This window comes from Myotis daubentonii, chromosome 7 (genome assembly GCF_963259705.1).
Source record: "Myotis daubentonii chromosome 7, mMyoDau2.1, whole genome shotgun sequence".
Classification (NCBI taxonomy): domain Eukaryota; kingdom Metazoa; phylum Chordata; class Mammalia; order Chiroptera; family Vespertilionidae; genus Myotis; species Myotis daubentonii.
This window is the reverse complement of record NC_081846.1, coordinates 15,137,745-15,154,838: the sequence shown is the minus strand read 5'-3', so window position 1 is coordinate 15,154,838 and position 17,094 is coordinate 15,137,745. Positions and strand designations below refer to the sequence as shown.

At 43.7% G+C, this 17,094-nt stretch overlaps 2 protein-coding genes across 2 annotated transcripts in view; both read right to left on the bottom strand.

The window, feature by feature from the left end:
• PTH2R (parathyroid hormone 2 receptor) overlaps nt 1-17,094 on the bottom strand; it is a 55,941-nt gene that overhangs the window by 20,583 nt on the left and 18,264 nt on the right. Inside the window, exons 3-5 of the mRNA XM_059702961.1 lie at nt 13,610-13,720; nt 13,377-13,498; nt 1,970-2,067 (exon numbers count right to left, since the gene is read on the bottom strand). Of these exons, the coding sequence (XP_059558944.1) occupies nt 1,970-2,067; nt 13,377-13,498; nt 13,610-13,720 (331 nt within the window). The remainder of the gene's footprint in view (nt 1-1,969; nt 2,068-13,376; nt 13,499-13,609; nt 13,721-17,094) is intronic.
• Nucleotides 5,059-7,248, bottom strand: LOC132237919 (F-box only protein 31-like). Its single transcript, XM_059702461.1, has one exon. The coding sequence runs from the start codon at nt 6,871-6,873 to the stop codon at nt 5,260-5,262; it is 1,614 nt and encodes a 537-aa protein (XP_059558444.1). The 5' UTR covers nt 6,874-7,248; the 3' UTR covers nt 5,059-5,259.

Below are 17,094 nucleotides of genomic sequence, written 5' to 3'. Positions count from 1 at the left end.
AAACCCCTCCCCAAAACAGCGGGAAATATAATAAACATGAACAAAGACAGAAACCCATTCTCATATATTTCCAATAGAAACAAATGAGATCAAAAACTAAAATGTAACTTTTGGGGAATTAATTTCAAATTTATCCTTATCTGCTACCATGTTCATCCAGATTTTGCAGTGTTAAATATTATACTAAATTATACTAGTGCATTCTATTATACTGTATATTAAAGTAATAAATGATTAATGGAGAATCACTAAACAGAGATAAACATTATCAAAACTGGAACTTTCACATTTTCAATACCTTCTCTGTAAGAAAATGTAAGATTGTGATAGCATTACATAATTTTATTTTCTAGGCATGTTGGAGAGGAAACAAGCTCATCTATAATAATCTATAATAATAAAAGCATAATATGCTAATTAGACCAGACAGCCGAATGACCTTCCGGACATCCTTCAGGATGAAGCCGTGGTGGCGGGGGCTAGGGCAGAGGCTATTAGGGGCGATCAGACAGGCAGAGTGGTTAGGGGCACTCAGGCAGGCAGGCAGATGAACAATTAGGAGCCAGAGGTCCCAGATTGTGAGAGGGATGTCCGACTGCCGGTTTAGGCCTGATCCCAGATTGCAAGAGGGTGCAAGCAGGGCTGAGGAACCCCTGCCCCCCATGCACGAATTTCATGCACCAGGCCTCTAGTTTTAACATAAAAAGCTTTGGAATTATAAAAGGATCATAGACACAAGTTAGTAACTTACTTAGTATGTTAGATTTTATCACACTAATTTCCAGTACAGAAAGCTAACTCCAAAAAGAGTTTTTCTTCAAGTTTGATGGGGGGAAAAAACAACTCAGGAAAACTGTGGTATAATCTGTTCAAAAAGGCTCAGCTCTCCATTGCTTGACGGTAAGAAAACACAGATTTCCTGTGTAATAAACACACTAATACTACTTTCTCTTCCAGAGACAAAGTACCCAAATGTAAGGGAATAAGAACATTTTTAATCCAATGATCTCTTTTTCTGTTTCATAACATAGAATGGGAAGGTCAAATAAGAACAAGCTAAATTTAGCCCAGCCAGCATGGCTCAGTGGTTGAGCATTGACCTATGAACCAGGAGGTCAGGATTCAATTCCCAGTCAGAGCACATGCCTGGGTTGCAGGCTCAATCCTCAGTAGTGGGCATGCAGGAGGCAGCCAAATCATCATTGATGTTTCTATCCCTCTTTCTCTCCCTCTCTCTCCCTTCCTCTCTGAAACCAATAAAAATATATTTAAAGAAAAAGGAATAAGCTAAATTTAGATATTACAATGTTAATGTGCTATTTATATCCATTGTGCCCAGATGGTCCTCTCAGATTGACTCTTCCTTGGGAGTGTCTTCACAGGTGAGCAGTATTTGGCCAAGTGTACATGGCAACTATTTCCATCACAGTATATAAGTAGGTTTTGATTATTGAAATAGTCAACACAATTTGCTCTCCTAATAAAGGAGTATTTTATTTTGTGAAACAGCAGAGTTTCTGAAATTTGTATATAACATTTTCTCTATAGTATAGCAATCTATAATAATAAAAGCATAATATGCCAATTAGACCGGACATCCTTCCAGATGACCTTCTGGATGAAGCTGGGGCTGTGAGGGAAGCCCAGGTCCCAGGTGCCTGCCAGCAGCTGGAGGGAAGCCTGGGTCCCGGGTGCCAAAGGGAAGCTGGTGCCAGCAGCCGGGGAAAGGAAGGCCTACTCTTGCACAAATTTCATGCATCGGGCCTCTAGTTATCTATACAGTAATTATATAGAAAGAATCCGCTGTTAAACAAAACCCTGAATTTCTCATAAAAAAAATTGTCAGAGTCAAGTCATATAATAACACTAGGCTGAATTCAGAAACTTGTGTTAGGAAAAATATTGGGGGACACAAACTGTGAGACCTCTGTGTCTTCAGTGGATAACAATGAGAATGGGAATCACTCACCTGAAGTAGCCAATGATGAGAATAGCCACAGCCAGGGAGCCAAAGGAGATGGAATATCCAACAGTGTACATGACATACAGGCGTTCAAAGAATTCTTGCTGCAGAGAAAGAGATTTAATTGGAAAAGCAGGTTTGAACAATTTGGTTGACATAAACTAAAAAAATCATGCTTTCACCAGTTTAGAGACAATGTGTTATCAAATTCATAAAATACCATGAATTATTCTTCTGGTCCCCTCTTATTTCCTAAATTCAAGTCAGGGTTAAAGATGTGAGAACAATATTTGTCATTTCTTATTGCTTAAGTGAGGTCAATCTGAATGTTGTAATATTTACTTCTTATGTTTTTGTACTGTTCATTTTAACTAATTAGAATTGTGTATTTGACATACGATATATGAAGTAAACTAAACATGTAAACATGTTACAAGACTATTTTAAGAAGAAACTGGTAAAAAGAATATGTAGGAGAAACCAAGATGGCAGCATAGGTAAACACCGGAAATTGCTGCCTCGCACAACCACTTCAAACATACAAGTAAAAGACAAAATGGACATCATCCAGAACTACAGGAAGGCTGGCTGAGTGGAAATTATACAACTAGAAGGAAAGAGAAAAGCACAATGAGACTCAGAGAAGGTGCGGAAGTAAAGTGCAGAGGTACGGAGGCACACGTGGAAAGGGCTGGGAACTGAGGACACGGTTGTCTTTTTCAATCAGGAGGGAGTCTCAAGCTCCTGACTGCTCTGAACTCCAGTTCCGGGAGAGTCTCTGGGGACCCAGATTCATACAGGGAGAAACTAGAATGTCTGGCATCGGTCGGAACTCCAGGGCGGCTTTCTCTCAGAAGTACTTGCAGTGATTACTGGGACACTGAGAAGCGGGGCCTCTTAGGGTAGGACTGAGGAGCAGCCATAGCTGCTTGCTTCGCCCTATTGATCTCCTGAGACCCCACCCCACCCAAGCTGTGCGCAGAGGCTTTTGCATATGAAAGGCCTGGACCTTTGCAACCTGAAAATTACCTAACAAACTGCAGCTGGGTCAGAGAGACCCAGAACTTCCAAAAGAAGGCCCAAGGCCCCACAGCAGCTTGCATTGCTTCACAGCTGGGCTCCTGCTGGGTAGCCTCAGGCAGAAGCTAAATTAGCACCTCCTTAGAGATCCAAGAGCCAATGTACCCAGTGGTCAGAGTGGGACCATCCAGATAACAACTCCTCAGATCCATAAGGGACACACTCAGGGGGCAGACACAGTGAGCACCAAAGCCCCACTGAAGCAAGTCTTGCCCCAGAAGGGTGTCTTCAGCACAGAAGTTCTCCCACTGCAGACACAGCTGATTCTCACAGACAATTGGCCTGGAGGTCAATTCCTCCCAGTGATACCTACAACTATCAAGGCGTAACTACAACAAGACTGTGCAAAGCCCAAAAAGGGGTGCACCAACAGGGGTGCACCTCCATTAATTGGGGAGGCTGAGCCACTGGGCCCTAAAGGACACCTAGCACAGAAAGCCACTCTATCAACATAGGGAAGCATAAAAAATGTGGAGACAAAGAAACAGGTCACAAATGACAGAAATGGAGAAAAGCAAACTACTGGATATAGAGTTCAAAACCACACTTTTAAGGTTTTTCAAGAATTTTCTAGAAACCGCTGATAAATTTAGTGAGACCCTCAAGAAATCTAGTGAGACCCTCGAGGTTATGAAAAAGGACCAACTAGAAATAAAGCATACACTGACTGAAATAAAGGATATTATACAGACTCCCAACAGCAGACTAGAGGATCGCAAGAATCAAGTCAAAGATTTAAAATACGAAGAAGCAAAAAACACCCAACTAGAAAAACAAAAAGAAAAAAGAATCCAAAAATATGAAGATAGTGTAAGGAGCCTCTGGGACAACTTCAAGTGTACCAACATCCGAATAATGGGGGTGCCAGAAGAAGAGAGAGAGCAAGATATTGAAAACCTATTTGAAGAAATAACGACAGAAAACTTCCCCTACCTGGTGAAAGAAATAGACTTACAAGTCCAGGAAGTGTAGAGAACCCCAAACAAAAGGAATCCAAAGAAGACCACACCAAGACACATCATAATTAAAATGCCAAGAGCAAAAGACAAAGAGAGACTCTTAAAAGCAGCAAGAGAAAAACAGTCAGTTACCTACAAGGGAGTACCCATACAACTGTCAGCTGATTTCTCAACAGAAACTATGCAGGCCAGAAGGAAGTGGCAAGAAATATTCAAAGTGATAAATAGCAAGAACCTACAACCAAGATTACTTTACCCAGCAAAGCTATCATTCAGAATTGAAGGTCAGATAAAGAGCTTCACAGATAAGAAAAAGCTAAAGGAGTTCATCACCACCAGACCAGTATTATATGAAATGCTGAAAGATATCCTTTAAGAAGAGGAAGAAGAAGAAAAAGGTAAAGATACAAATTATGAACAACAAATACACATCTATTAACAAGTGAATCTAAAAATCAAGTGAATAATCTGATGAACAGAATAAACTGGTGAATATAATAGAATCAGGGGCATAGAAGGGGAGTGGACTGACTATTCTTGGGGAGAGGGGAAAGGAGTGTGGGGTGTGCAGGAAGAGACTGGACAAAAATCATACATCTATGGATGAGAATAGTGAGGGGGGAAGGGCAAAGGGTAGGGTGGGAACAGGGTGGAGGGGAGCTATGGGCGGGAAAAAGAGGAACAACTGTAATAATCTGAACAATAAAGATTTAATTTAAAAAAAGAAAGAAAAAAATAATAGGAAGAAAAAACAGGTTAAAGATAAAAATAATAGAGAGAAGCTACAAATATCACATCATTCTGTTGTGCACCTGAAAAGAGTGTTATATGTCCATTATATTTCAATAAAACATAAAGTTTAAAAAAAAAGATTAAAAGAAGAAGAATATGTAATTTTGTGGAATATTATTTCTAGCTTTCTTTAACTTTCTTATTGAGCTGTAATTTATATGAACTAAAATGTACAAGCCCTTTTATACGTATGTGGGTTTTGACAAACCAAGTTCACTGTGACCCTACAAGTCAAAAACCACCCACTACCAAGCCCCAGCTAACTCCTGTTGCAATTTCTAGCATCATAAATTGCTTATCTATTCATGTATTTCATATACTTTTTGACTGTTCATGGAGTTCTTAGAATTATATAGTATACACTCTTTTTGTCAACATACTGTTTAGATACCCAGTGATATTTCACGAATCAATGATAAAATCCCCTTAAGCTTTTTATTTTAAAAAGTTATAAATTCAAAATCTTCAAAGTGCATGCAAGCTGCTCCTCCCAGAGGGTCCGGACTGAATGTTCTTGAGCATCTCCAGGAAGGCCTGCGAAGATGGTGCCTCCACATTCTGGAAGGTGTTTTGGACTCTGCTGAACAGGATGAAGTAATTCAACTCAGGCCAGATGAACCCGAAGTGGTTCTCATCGAACAGGATGAAGACTCCCAGGTGGCGCCGGGTGTAGGCGAAGCCGTTTAAGGTAACAGTATAAGTAACAGTGTCCACGCCATAGAAACACATCCTGCAGGTTCGGGGGTAGTTCTGGTCTCTTGAGAGCACGTCCGCTGGCAGAACAAACGGAACAGGCTGCTCCTCCGAAGCTGCAGCCAAGGACTCTCTGACGCTGGGCTGGGCTGGGCTCTGCCAGCCATGGCCCTGGCTTTCCTCAGTCCTGTCTTCTTGCTGCTGCTGCTGCTGCTCCCAGATCACCTGCTTGTCGATCTCCTTGACCACGCGGGAGAGCTTGCTGAAGTTGCGGAAGATCTCGCCATCTGGCAGCTGGATGCGGCGCATGAGGTGGATCTCTAAACTGTGGTTGGAGTCTCCCGTGACCTTCGTGAGCCTGGCATACTTCCCATGGAAGCTGAGCATGGCAATCGATAGGCCGTAGGCATTGCAGTTGCATTGGAAGAGGCCTGGCCTGATGAGGTCGTCCCGGTGGCTGGGCGGGAGGTAGAGGCGGCGGTAGGTCAGGCAGTCATACTGCTGTCTGTCGTTCCGCACCAGCACCCGCCCCCATTCGTCCCTAAGCAGCGTTGGTGAATCCTTTCGGTGGTCTGTCTTCTTGCACAGGGTGGTGAGCCTGTCCTTCTGAATCTGCATGTGGCAGTGGTGGGGCCTGCGGTGGCGGCCTTCCAGGCACTCCACCGCGGCTGATTTCCGCTCCGTCAGGCGAATTCTGAACGCGGGCTCGAATTGCATTGGGGCATCCACCTGGGTGTTAAGGCAAGGCCTGAACGTCCAACCAGTAATGCCTAAGCCGTCCACCACGACATTCAGCAGTGTTCTATAGCCCTCAGTATCTAGCTGCCACAATCCCAAAATGTGTCTGTGTGGGTGGAGCAGCTTCGCATAGACTTCTCGGTAAGACATACCGATCGGCAAGTTTTCACAAACGCCAAACTCCTCCCGGCAGCGCCGTCTCCAGATGCTGTCGATGTGCAGAATGTGGTGGAATTTGGTGCAGGCCAGGGCCAGGCTGGGCAGATCGGTGACGGGGAGCGAGGCGAAGATCTCCACCAGCATCTCCACCGGCAGGTCCTGCAGCGAGCAGTGCGGGGGCGGCGGCAGCAGCATGGGACTCGCGATTTCTCCACTCTCCGCGGAGCACCCCGCTGCCTCGTCCGCCTCGATGTGCTTTTCTGCCGGGGCCGGGGCTGGCTTGCTGTAGGCCGCTGCCGTCTCGGCTGGGCCCTGGCACTCCTGACGACACCGCTTACCTTCAGCCACTGCCCTCTCAGCGGGGCGCTGGCGCTTCTGAGGACAACGCTTGCCATCGGCTGCTGCCTTCTCAGCTGGGCCCTGGCACTCCTGACAACACTGACATCCCTGCGAAGAGCCCACAACGCAGAGGCACGCGCGCTCCTCCATGCCTCCAGGAGTAACAGCCACCACAGCCTGGGCCGCTGCGCTTTAAGCTGGCTCGTCCCGCCCTGAGAGCCACGCCCCCTCAGAGGAGCCAATTGTAGGGCATTAGCAGCACTTCCAAAAGAAACCCACACCCATTAACAGTCGCCTCCCTTTCCCAGTGCCCCCTCCCTGTCCTCCCGCCCTAGCCCCAGGCAGTCACTAATCTGCTTTCTGTATGGATATGCCTCCAGGGATATGCCTATGGGGGGGGGGGGGGCGGACATTTCACATAAATGCAGTCATAATATCTGGTCTTTTGTGACTGGCTTCTTTCACTTAGCATAACATTTTAAAGTTTTATGTATGCTATATTCTAGTATATGGGTATACCACATTTTGTTTTTGGGTTTTTTTTGTTGTTGTTTTTAAATTAAATCTTTATTGTTCAGATTATTACATTAGTTACTCTTTTTTCCCACCATAACTCCTCTCCACCCAGTTCCCACCCCACCCTCCGCCCTCACTCCCCACCCACTGTCCTCATCCATAGGTGCACGATTATTGTCCAATCTCTTCCCTTACCCCACACCCCTCCCCCCTCCCCCCCCCCCACCCCGCCAAGAATAGTCAGTCCATTTCTTTTCTAGGTCCCTGATTCTATTACAATCACCAGTTCATACTGTTCATCAGATAATTTATTCACTTGATTTTTAGATTCACTTATCGATAGATGTGTATTTGTTGTTCATAATTTGTATCTTTACCATTTTCTTCTTCTTCCTCTTCTTAAAGGATACCTTTCAGCATTTCATATAATACAGGTTTGGTGGTGATGAACTCCTTTAGCTTTTTCTTATCTGTGAAGCTCTTTATCTGGCCTTCACTTCTGAATGATAGCTTTGCTGGATAAAGTAGTCTTGGTTGTAGGTTCTTGGTATTCATCACTTTGAATATTTCTTGCCACTCCCTTCTGGCCTGCAAAGTTTCTGTTGAGAAATCAGCTGACAGTCGTATGGGTACTCCCTTGTAGGTAACTGACTGTTTTTCTCTTGCTGCTTTTAGGATTCTCTCTTTGTCTTTTGCTCTTGGCATTTTAATTATGATGTGTCTTGGTGTGGTCCTCTTTGGATTCCTTTTGTTTGGGGTTCTCTGCGCTTCCTGTACTTGTAAGTCTATTTCTTTCACCAGGTAGGGGAAGTTTTCTGTCATTATTTCTTCAAATAGGTTTTCAATATCTTGCTCTCTCTCTTCTTCTGGCACCCCTATAATTCGGATGTTGGTACACTTGAAGCTGTCCCAGAGGCTCCTTACACTATCTTTGTATTTTTGGATTCTTTTTTCATTTTGCTTTTCCGGTTGAGTGTTTTTTGCTTCTTCATATTTCAAATCTTTGACTTGATTCTTGCAATCCTCTGGTCTGCTGTTGGGAGTCTGTATAATGTTCTTTATTTCAGTCAATGTATGCTTAATTTCTTATTGGTCCTTTATCACAGCATCGAGGGTCTCATTAGATTTCTTGAGGATCTCACTACATTTATTGGCAGTCTCACCAGTCTTCTTGAAGATCTCACTGCATTTATCGGCGGTCTCACCAGTCTTTTCGAGGGCCTTATTAAATTTATCAGCGGCTTCTAGACAGTTCTTTAAAGACCTTAAAAGTGTGGTTTTGAACTCTATATCCAGCAGTTTGCTTTCCTCCAATTCTGTCGTTTGTGTCCTGTTTCTTTGTCTCAGCATTTTTTATGCTTCGCTGTGTCGATAGAGTGTCTTTCTGTGCTAAGTGTCCCAATTACCTGAGGTAGACACTCTTGGTGCACCCCCTTGTGGGCCTTGTGCACAGTCTTGTTGTAATTAAGCCTTGATTGTTGTAGTTATCACTGTGAGGAATTGACCTCCAGGCCAATTGGCTGTGAGAATCAGCTGTGTCTGCAGTGGGAGAACTTCTGTGCTGGAGACACCCCTCTGGGGCTAGACTTGCTTCAATGGGGCTTTGGTGCTCACTGAGTCTGCCCCCTGAGTGTGTCTTTTATGGTTCCACGGAGCTGCAAACTGGATGGTCCCACTCTGACTTCTGGGCTTCCTGGCTCCTGGATCTCTAGGGAGGTGCTAATCTAGCCTTTGCCTGAGGCTATCCAGCAAAAGTCTCCCTGCAGGGCTTGGGCGGGGCGGGTCCCACGGGATCAACAGGGCAGGTGGAGGGAGCAGTTATGGCTGCTCTCAGTCTTGCCCTCAGAGGCTCTGTTTCTCAGTGTCCCAGTAATCACTACAAGCCCCATGGAGAGAAAGCTGCCCTAGGGTTCTGAGCGATGCCAGGCAGTCCCACTTCTCCCGTTTGAGTCTGGGTCCCTAGAGACTCGCCCGGAACTGGAGCTCAGAGCCTGAGACTCCCCGCCCCGCCCCCCCCGATTGAAAACAACAACCATGCCCTCAGCCGCCAGCCCGCTCCGCATGCACGCCACACCTTAGTATTTTACTTCAGCACTGTGCCTCCTCTGAGTCTCGGTATGCTTTTCTCTTTCCTCCTAGTTGTAGAACTTCCACTCAGCCAGCCTTCCTGTGGTTCTGGATGATGTCTGTTCCGTCTTTTAGTGTTTTTTTTTTTTAAGTGGTTGTTTGAGGCAGCAAACTCTGGTGTTTACCTATGCCGCCATCTTGGTTTCTCCTACCACATTTTGTTTACCCATTCATCAGTTGATGAATATTTGGGTTGTTTCAAGTTTGAGGCTCTTTTGAATAATGCCGCTATGAACAGTGTGTACAAGTTTTTTGTGTGAACATGTTTCCATTTCTTTTGGGTATGCACCTAGAAGTGGAACTTCTGGGTCATCTGGTAACTCTATGCTTAGCATGTTGAGGAACTGTCAAAAACGTTTTCCAATGTGGCCCCGCTATTTTACATTTCCACCAGCATTGTATGAGGGGTCCAATTTTTAAACATTCTCATGAATGCTTTTTTTAAAACATATATTATAGCCATCCTATTGAGTGTTGAGCGGTATTTTATTATAGTTTAGAGCAGAGTTATTGACTGTAGGTTGACTTGACCTTGAACTCCATAAGGGAAATCTCTTCTATGCTCAGCCTTCACCCAGCCTCTGCCAAATCTCTCAGGCCCCTGGTAGGAATGGGCTCCTACATTTGAGCAAGGATGGATTCGAGTTCTTCACTTTCAGTTGACCTCAGTTCTTCACTTTCAAGTGACTAACCTTGCTAGTTCCTTGGGTGAATGGATGCCCTCAAAAAAAAAAGTTCACAGGATCTGCCCACTATGAACATAAGTTTCCTATGGGCTGAGACTGGCCCTGCCCATTCAGACAGGCTTCCATTTTCATGCTGAGAGCAGCTAGATCCCTTCTCTCCACTTTTCTGGATTCCTACCAGAGAAACACTCTCACCTTTGGAGGGTCCTCTTAGTGCCCTGGGAGGAATTTGATTTGCCTTTATCAGGAATAGACATCTAGGGTGGTTTATTTGATAGAGGGGTATAAATTCCATCTGCACAGACACTGACTTCGATCATTTAAACACTAAAATTTCCCAATCCCTCCTTTGAAGAATAGCCCTATGTTATTATTGGTATGTAACTGGGTAATGGGTGTAAAGACTCTTCTTTTAGGGTCCTGTATTGATGGGGTTTTGAGGGAAGATCTCCAAGGGTACATGTGAGTCTGGTAGGTCAAGGAGAACCTAGGAATGTGAGTGCAGCTGGTGTATGGCGCTAGGAGGGCTTGATTGGCTAGTGAAGAGATCCAATCATCTTTTCTCTCCCAGGATTGAGAGAGCCAGGGACACCACTGCCCTAGGAAGAAATCTGTGTAGGAAGGTCAAAGGCAGGTCAATAGATCAAAGGAGAGACAGAGGCTGCTGCTATGGTTAGAGGAGAAAAAAAAAAAGAATATTGGGGGATTAGTTATGGTTATGGGAAATATTAATTGTGCTCTGTTAACCATGATTGCCTTGTGTTGGTTTAAGAAAGGACATTCTGACCTGGCTAAGAGTTGTATGCCCCTGGGACGTGGGATTCAGTCTTGGACCAGAGCATTAGCCTTGGAATGTGGTCCATTCTCATTCAAGAACAGCCTATTATCATGGAAAGATTAATAACTTTGTTGCCCAAACAATGCAGTGTCACCCCAGCCTCCTACTTCTCCATGCCTGTAAGCCCTACTTCCCCAGGTAATCTTTGTTTTACCACAGATAAGCAGCTGGCTTATAGGGGGCTGAAAAGCAGATTTTTGTGGATGACCTGTTGCTCTCCCATACTGTTGGCATTATAGAAATAAACACTCATATATGATTCAAAAAAAAAGTTATAAATTCAAAAGAAGTGGAAACAATAGTAAGAAAAGTCAAATATACCCTTCATCCAAGATCCTCCAGGGGTTACAGCTAACATAATTAGACCAAAATATCAACACCAGGAATTTGACGTTGGTGCAACTTGTGTATTTATAGTTCTATGTCATTTTAACACATAAGTAAATTTTAATACCATCAAGGCAATCACGACAGGTGCCGGGAGCCGGTCTGTGCTTGCTGTTTCAAGGGACCTGGCATATATGGCATACTGTTCTTAATATGTTTGCTCACCTTCTTGGCACTATGTGTTTTAACCAAGGTCTCTGAGAAAGGTTGTTTCCCCAGATAGGGATTTTCCCCTGAAGTTAGGGAGGGAATAAAACCTCTTAACTAAGTGCCAGGCGGGTAATTAATCACTTTAACTACGAACAATCATGCTTAAGCTACATAATCTTTACTCCCTGGAACGGAGATAAGAAACGCCCTAACCTTTGGAATAGAGATTGATAGGATTGGAATCAACTGGTATAAATACGGATGTAACAAGACAATAAACAGCAGAACCTCTCTGGAGATCCAGACCAGAACTTGGCTGGAGATCCTGGCTGGAGATCCTGGCTAGGCTGCTGATCAACTGAACACTGTCTCCGTGTCCTTCCTTCTTCGCCGACTCCGTCTACGCCTTTGGGAACCCCTGGACCTGCTGGGGTTGGACCCCAGCAGACAGGAAATGATTCCATCACCACAAAGATCTCCCTCATGCTGTCCCTTTACAGTCAGGCCTACCCTCCTCCTCCTCACCATCCCGAACACCTGGCAACTGTTAGGTTGGAGAGAGCCCAGAATCGGATACATGCAGACCATGCAGACATGTGACGAGATAATGGACTACCCCTGGCATTTCTGGCAGATCAGCATGCCAGACACAGATGCTGGCATCTCCCTGAATCCACAACGACTCCCACACAGATACTGACTCATTCCTGAATACCTTGCTGACCCCCTGCAGCTGAAACTTCCTCAGCTGAATACCTCAGCTTGTGTCCCTGCCCCTCACCCAACTGCAGTATAAAAAAAGCTCCCCCCTCCCTGTTAGCGTGAATCCACGTGCCCTGTCCTTGGGGGTACGTGGGTCTCCCTGGATGCAGAATAAACTTTCTTTCCTTCCTTTCTTTTCTGATTCACTCGACTCTTTATTTCTGATGCCGCCTCCTGAGCCACCTAACCTAACAGCAACCATGAATCTATTTTCTAGCTCTATAATTTTGTCATCACGCATTTTACACGAGGTCTGAGTAATAGGAGTTTAAGCATGACTTTTTAAAAAATATATTTTCATTTATTTTAGAGAGAGGGGAAAGGAGAGGAATAGAAAGACAGAAACATCGATTAGAGAGAACATCAATTTGCTGCCTCCTGCATACCCCCTAATGGGGATCGAGTCCACAACCCAGGCATGTGAGCCCTGATCAGGAATCAAACCATGACTTCCTGGTTCGTGGGTCCACACTCAACCACTGAGCCATCCAGGTTGGGCTAAGTATGACTTTTAAAGCACCATGTATAACTTAAAAGTAACTACCCAGAAGTTTCAAAATTTACATACAACTACTATCCTAGAAACAGCACTGTTGAGGGATTTGTAGATCAGGGCTCTGCTTTAGGCCTGCCCTCAGTGAGCTGTGTCATCTCTGGTTCTGTGTAAAATTTGGTATTATGCTGGAAGACTTATAGGATGCCCCAGGCCTCTAAAGTTCTACAACTCTAATCTTTCACACACTAATGAATCAACCACTGGCAAATCTTAGGAAATGGAAAATAATCTCTAAAATACAAAGCTCCTCCTGGAATACAGAGTGAGATGAGATGCAGCCATTTACAGGTAATCAAGAGAAATCATGCATGGTGTCACTGATTACCTCTTTAAATCTTTATACATAATGTAAACATAATGTAATGCAACAATACACACAGAGACACATATTTATACGTATGTCTGTATATGTCTCAGCCAAGTAGCTCTAACTTAAAGAAAATACCTTTCCTTAGCCAGGTATCTGAAAAGATTACAACCTTGTTTTTACCTTTTATGATCTTCGTTGTTTTAGGAATAAAAGGGTTTTTCCATATAATGGTTGACGATCAAAGACTGCATAAAAATCATTATTCTGCTTCCCTCAGGGGTTCACAAAAAAAAAAAAAAAAACACACAAAATTACCACTACCTTCCCTGGGCTGATATCAGGCCGAAGAAAGCGAAGGCAATCTGAATAATTAGACCAGGTTTTATTTAAACTGTGTATAAAATCCCATGTTCCATTGGGGTTACAGCGTCGCAAAGCCACTCCTGTAAAGACAGGAAGAAAAACAGTGAGAGTGCTCAGGTCTCTTAGAGTCCGTTACAAAAATAAAATGGTAAATTTTGTTCCAAATTACCCATTTCAGAAAAACCCAATACCTTTATGATTGAAGTCATAAATATAAGGAGGGCAGGGAACAGCCAAGATTTTCCCCACTGTTCCTCTGGGCCAACAAATGAGTCCATCCCATTCTGGAAAACAATTTCCCTCTGATGAAAAAAGAAATTAAAAAGCACATAAACAAAAATGCAGTGAGAACCAGAGAGTAAATTCATTCAAAATGCAAAATTTCAAGCCACTGCCTGTAGCAAAATATAAAACAAACTAGTAATTTTGGAAACTAGAATGGGGTAGATAGGGTGCAAATATCCCAAAATTCATCCACTTAGCCTCATCAAGGGGCCATTGATAGGAACATTTGATTTGCATATATTAAAATATTTTAGTGATTCCAATATTAATGAGTTATAGCAATTAATATATGAGAAACAGAATTCATTGTGAACTTCTATAGTAAAATTCTTCCAACTAGCATAGTTGTAGTGTATTTTTTTTTTTTTTATGTTTTGAGTGATGGCCTCTTCATTGAACCTTTCGCAATTTTATCTTTTTTTTTTATTGCTTAAAGTATTACAAAGGGTATTATATAGGTGTCCTTTTTTTTCCCCCCCGCCCTTGACAATTCCCTGGCTTCCCCTACCCCCCAGTGTCTTATGTCCATTGGTTATGCTTATATGCATGCATACAAGTCCTTTGGTTGATCTCTTACCCCCCTCCCTCCTGCTCCCCTACCCTCCCTGGCCTTCCTGCTGCAGTTTGACAATCTGTTTGAGGCAGCTCTGCCTCTGTATCTATTATTGTTCAAAAGTTTATAATGGTCTCTATTATCCATGAATGAGTGAGATCATGTGGTATTTTTCCTTCATTGACTGGCTTATTTCACTTAGCATAATGCTCTCCAGTTCCATCCATGACGTTGCAAATGGTAAGAGTTCCTTCTTTTTTACAGCAGCATAGTATTCCATCGTGTAGATGTACCACAGTTTTCTAATCCATTCATCTACTGATGGGCACTTAGGCTGTTTCCAGATCTTATGTAGCTGTATTTTTTACCCTAGATTTTTTTTTAATTGCTGTTAAAAAATATAACATATGAAATAGATTGAGCTTCAGAGGTAAGCTCCACGATTTGGGTTTGCCTTTACCAATGAGTGCCCTTACACCCATCTCAAACAAAATTCTCATAAGCTCTACTCTTCCCGAGATGCATCCAGGACCTTCTCACTTCTCAAACCTCCATGGCCACCAGCATGGCCAAGTCCTTCGTCTCCAGCCTGAATTCCTACAATAACCTCCAACTGGTCTTCCTGACTCTGTTCTTGCTCCCCTCCATTTATTCTTTAATTACAGTTGACATTCGATACTACATTAGTTTCGGGTGTGCAGCATGGCGGTTAGACATTTATGTAATTCACAAAGTGATCCATAAGTCTAGTACCCATCTGGCACCATACATAGTTATCACAATATCATTGACTATTACACCCCATGATGATTTTGTAACTGCTAATTTATACTTCTTAATCCCTTCACCTTTTTCACCCAGTCCTCCAACCCCCCTTATCTAGCCACCATCAGTCTGATCTCTGTTTCTGGGTCAATTTCTGTTTAGTTTGTTTTTTTAGATTCCACATACAAGTGAAATCATATGGTATTTGTCTTTTTGTCTGACTTATTTCGAAAAGATACTTGCAACCCTATGTTCAGTGCAGCATTATTTACAGTAAACAAGATATGGAAGCAACCTAAGCTTCCATCAACAATTAGATAAAGAAGATGTGGTACATATATACAATGGAATATTACTTGGCCATAAAAAAGAATGAGATCTTACCATTTACAACAACATGGATGGATCTAGGGGGCATTATGCTAAGTGAAATAATAAGCCCTTTCATTTATTCTTAACACAATAGCCCCAAAGGCTTCCCTTCTCACTCTGAGCAAAAGTCAAGTCTTTACAATGTCTGAAGGCCCCGACCTCAATTCCCACTAAAGGCCTCCTTTCTCTTCCAGGAACTCAACCCAATTCCCCGAGAGAGCCCCAACGCTTATTCCCTCACCTCCTGCAGACTTTTACCCAAACTTCAACTTTGGAGTAAACTTTCCTATTTGAAATTACTTCCCAACACACTCCTTGCTGGAAGCCGATCCACCCTTGCAGCTTGACGCAGTCGCTGCAGGGAAGAAACATCTGCACAGTTTATGTTTCAAGGGACCTGGCATATATGACATATGTTTGCTCCCCCTCTTAAGCGCTATGTGTTTTAACCAGGACCACCTCCCCGAGAAAGGTTGTTTCCCCAGGTTAAGGGTTAACAGGACTAAGGAAGAGAATAAATCAGTAAATCCCCCTAGTGTTACAGAAATACCATGTACTACTTATGAAGAACTTGGACTAAGACTGTTGGCAATAAATTTGGGACTTGTTGGGCCCACGTCCCCAGGGGTCTGCCCACCAGGGAAAGCACCAAAGCCTATACCCCTGGAGACCCACTGACACAGGGCAGTCCCAGGGAAAGCAAGCAGCGAGGCTGGGAGGACATAACCTTTACTGGGTAGGATAACCTCCTTCAGTCACTTCCTTGTAGCTTATCAGTAGAGCAATAGAATAGTAACCTTGGAATACCCCTTGTAATGGAACACAGAGATTAACCTAGACAAGATTAAAATCAACAGAACTAGATAGAGACAGGATTATGGAAATGAAACTATGAACTGTAGAAGATTTCCCGAAACATACCATGATGTAATTATAGAGGCATGCTTATGGGATCAAATAGTATAAATATAGATGTAACAGGACAATAAAGAGAGAACCCAACCATGCTGATCAACTGAACGCTGCCTTCATGTCCTTCATTCTTCGCCGACTCGGTCCCCACCTTTAGCAACCCCTGGACCTGTTGGGGCTGGACCCCAGCAACTCCTTATCGCCTTTCCTGGTGTATTTTCCACCTTCCAATGTTGCTATTTTGTTATTGTTTTCTTGAACCGCGGGGTAGAAGGACCCTAAGGGTAGAGATTTTGTCTGTGTTGTTTCACGCATTCATCACCCAGCATTTGACGGGGGCTGAACAAACATTCAGTCAGTGTCAACGCTGTTCTGCGGGGCCTGTCCACTAGCTGTGCATTGAGCTTCTAAGCGGAGAGCATATCAGCCATGTCAGACCCCGACATCCCCCAAACAGACCATTTTAACGAGTCCTGTTTTCATTTTCTATTGCCACCTTCACACATTACCACATATTTAGTGTTTTCAAATAACCCAAGTTTATGATCTCACTATTTCTATAACTCAGACGTCCAGCAGGCTTGGCTGGGTCTCTGCGTACAGATTCACAAGGCCAACATCAAGGTCTGGGCAGGGCCGCGTTCCTTCCTGGGGGCGCTGGGGAGAATCTGTCTCCTTGCTCACTTCCATTGTAGGCAGAATTCAGTTCCTTGCCGTTGGAGGACTGAGGTCCCCATGTCCTTGTTCCCAGTTTCTAGCAGCCACGTGCATTTCTTAGCTCATGCTCCC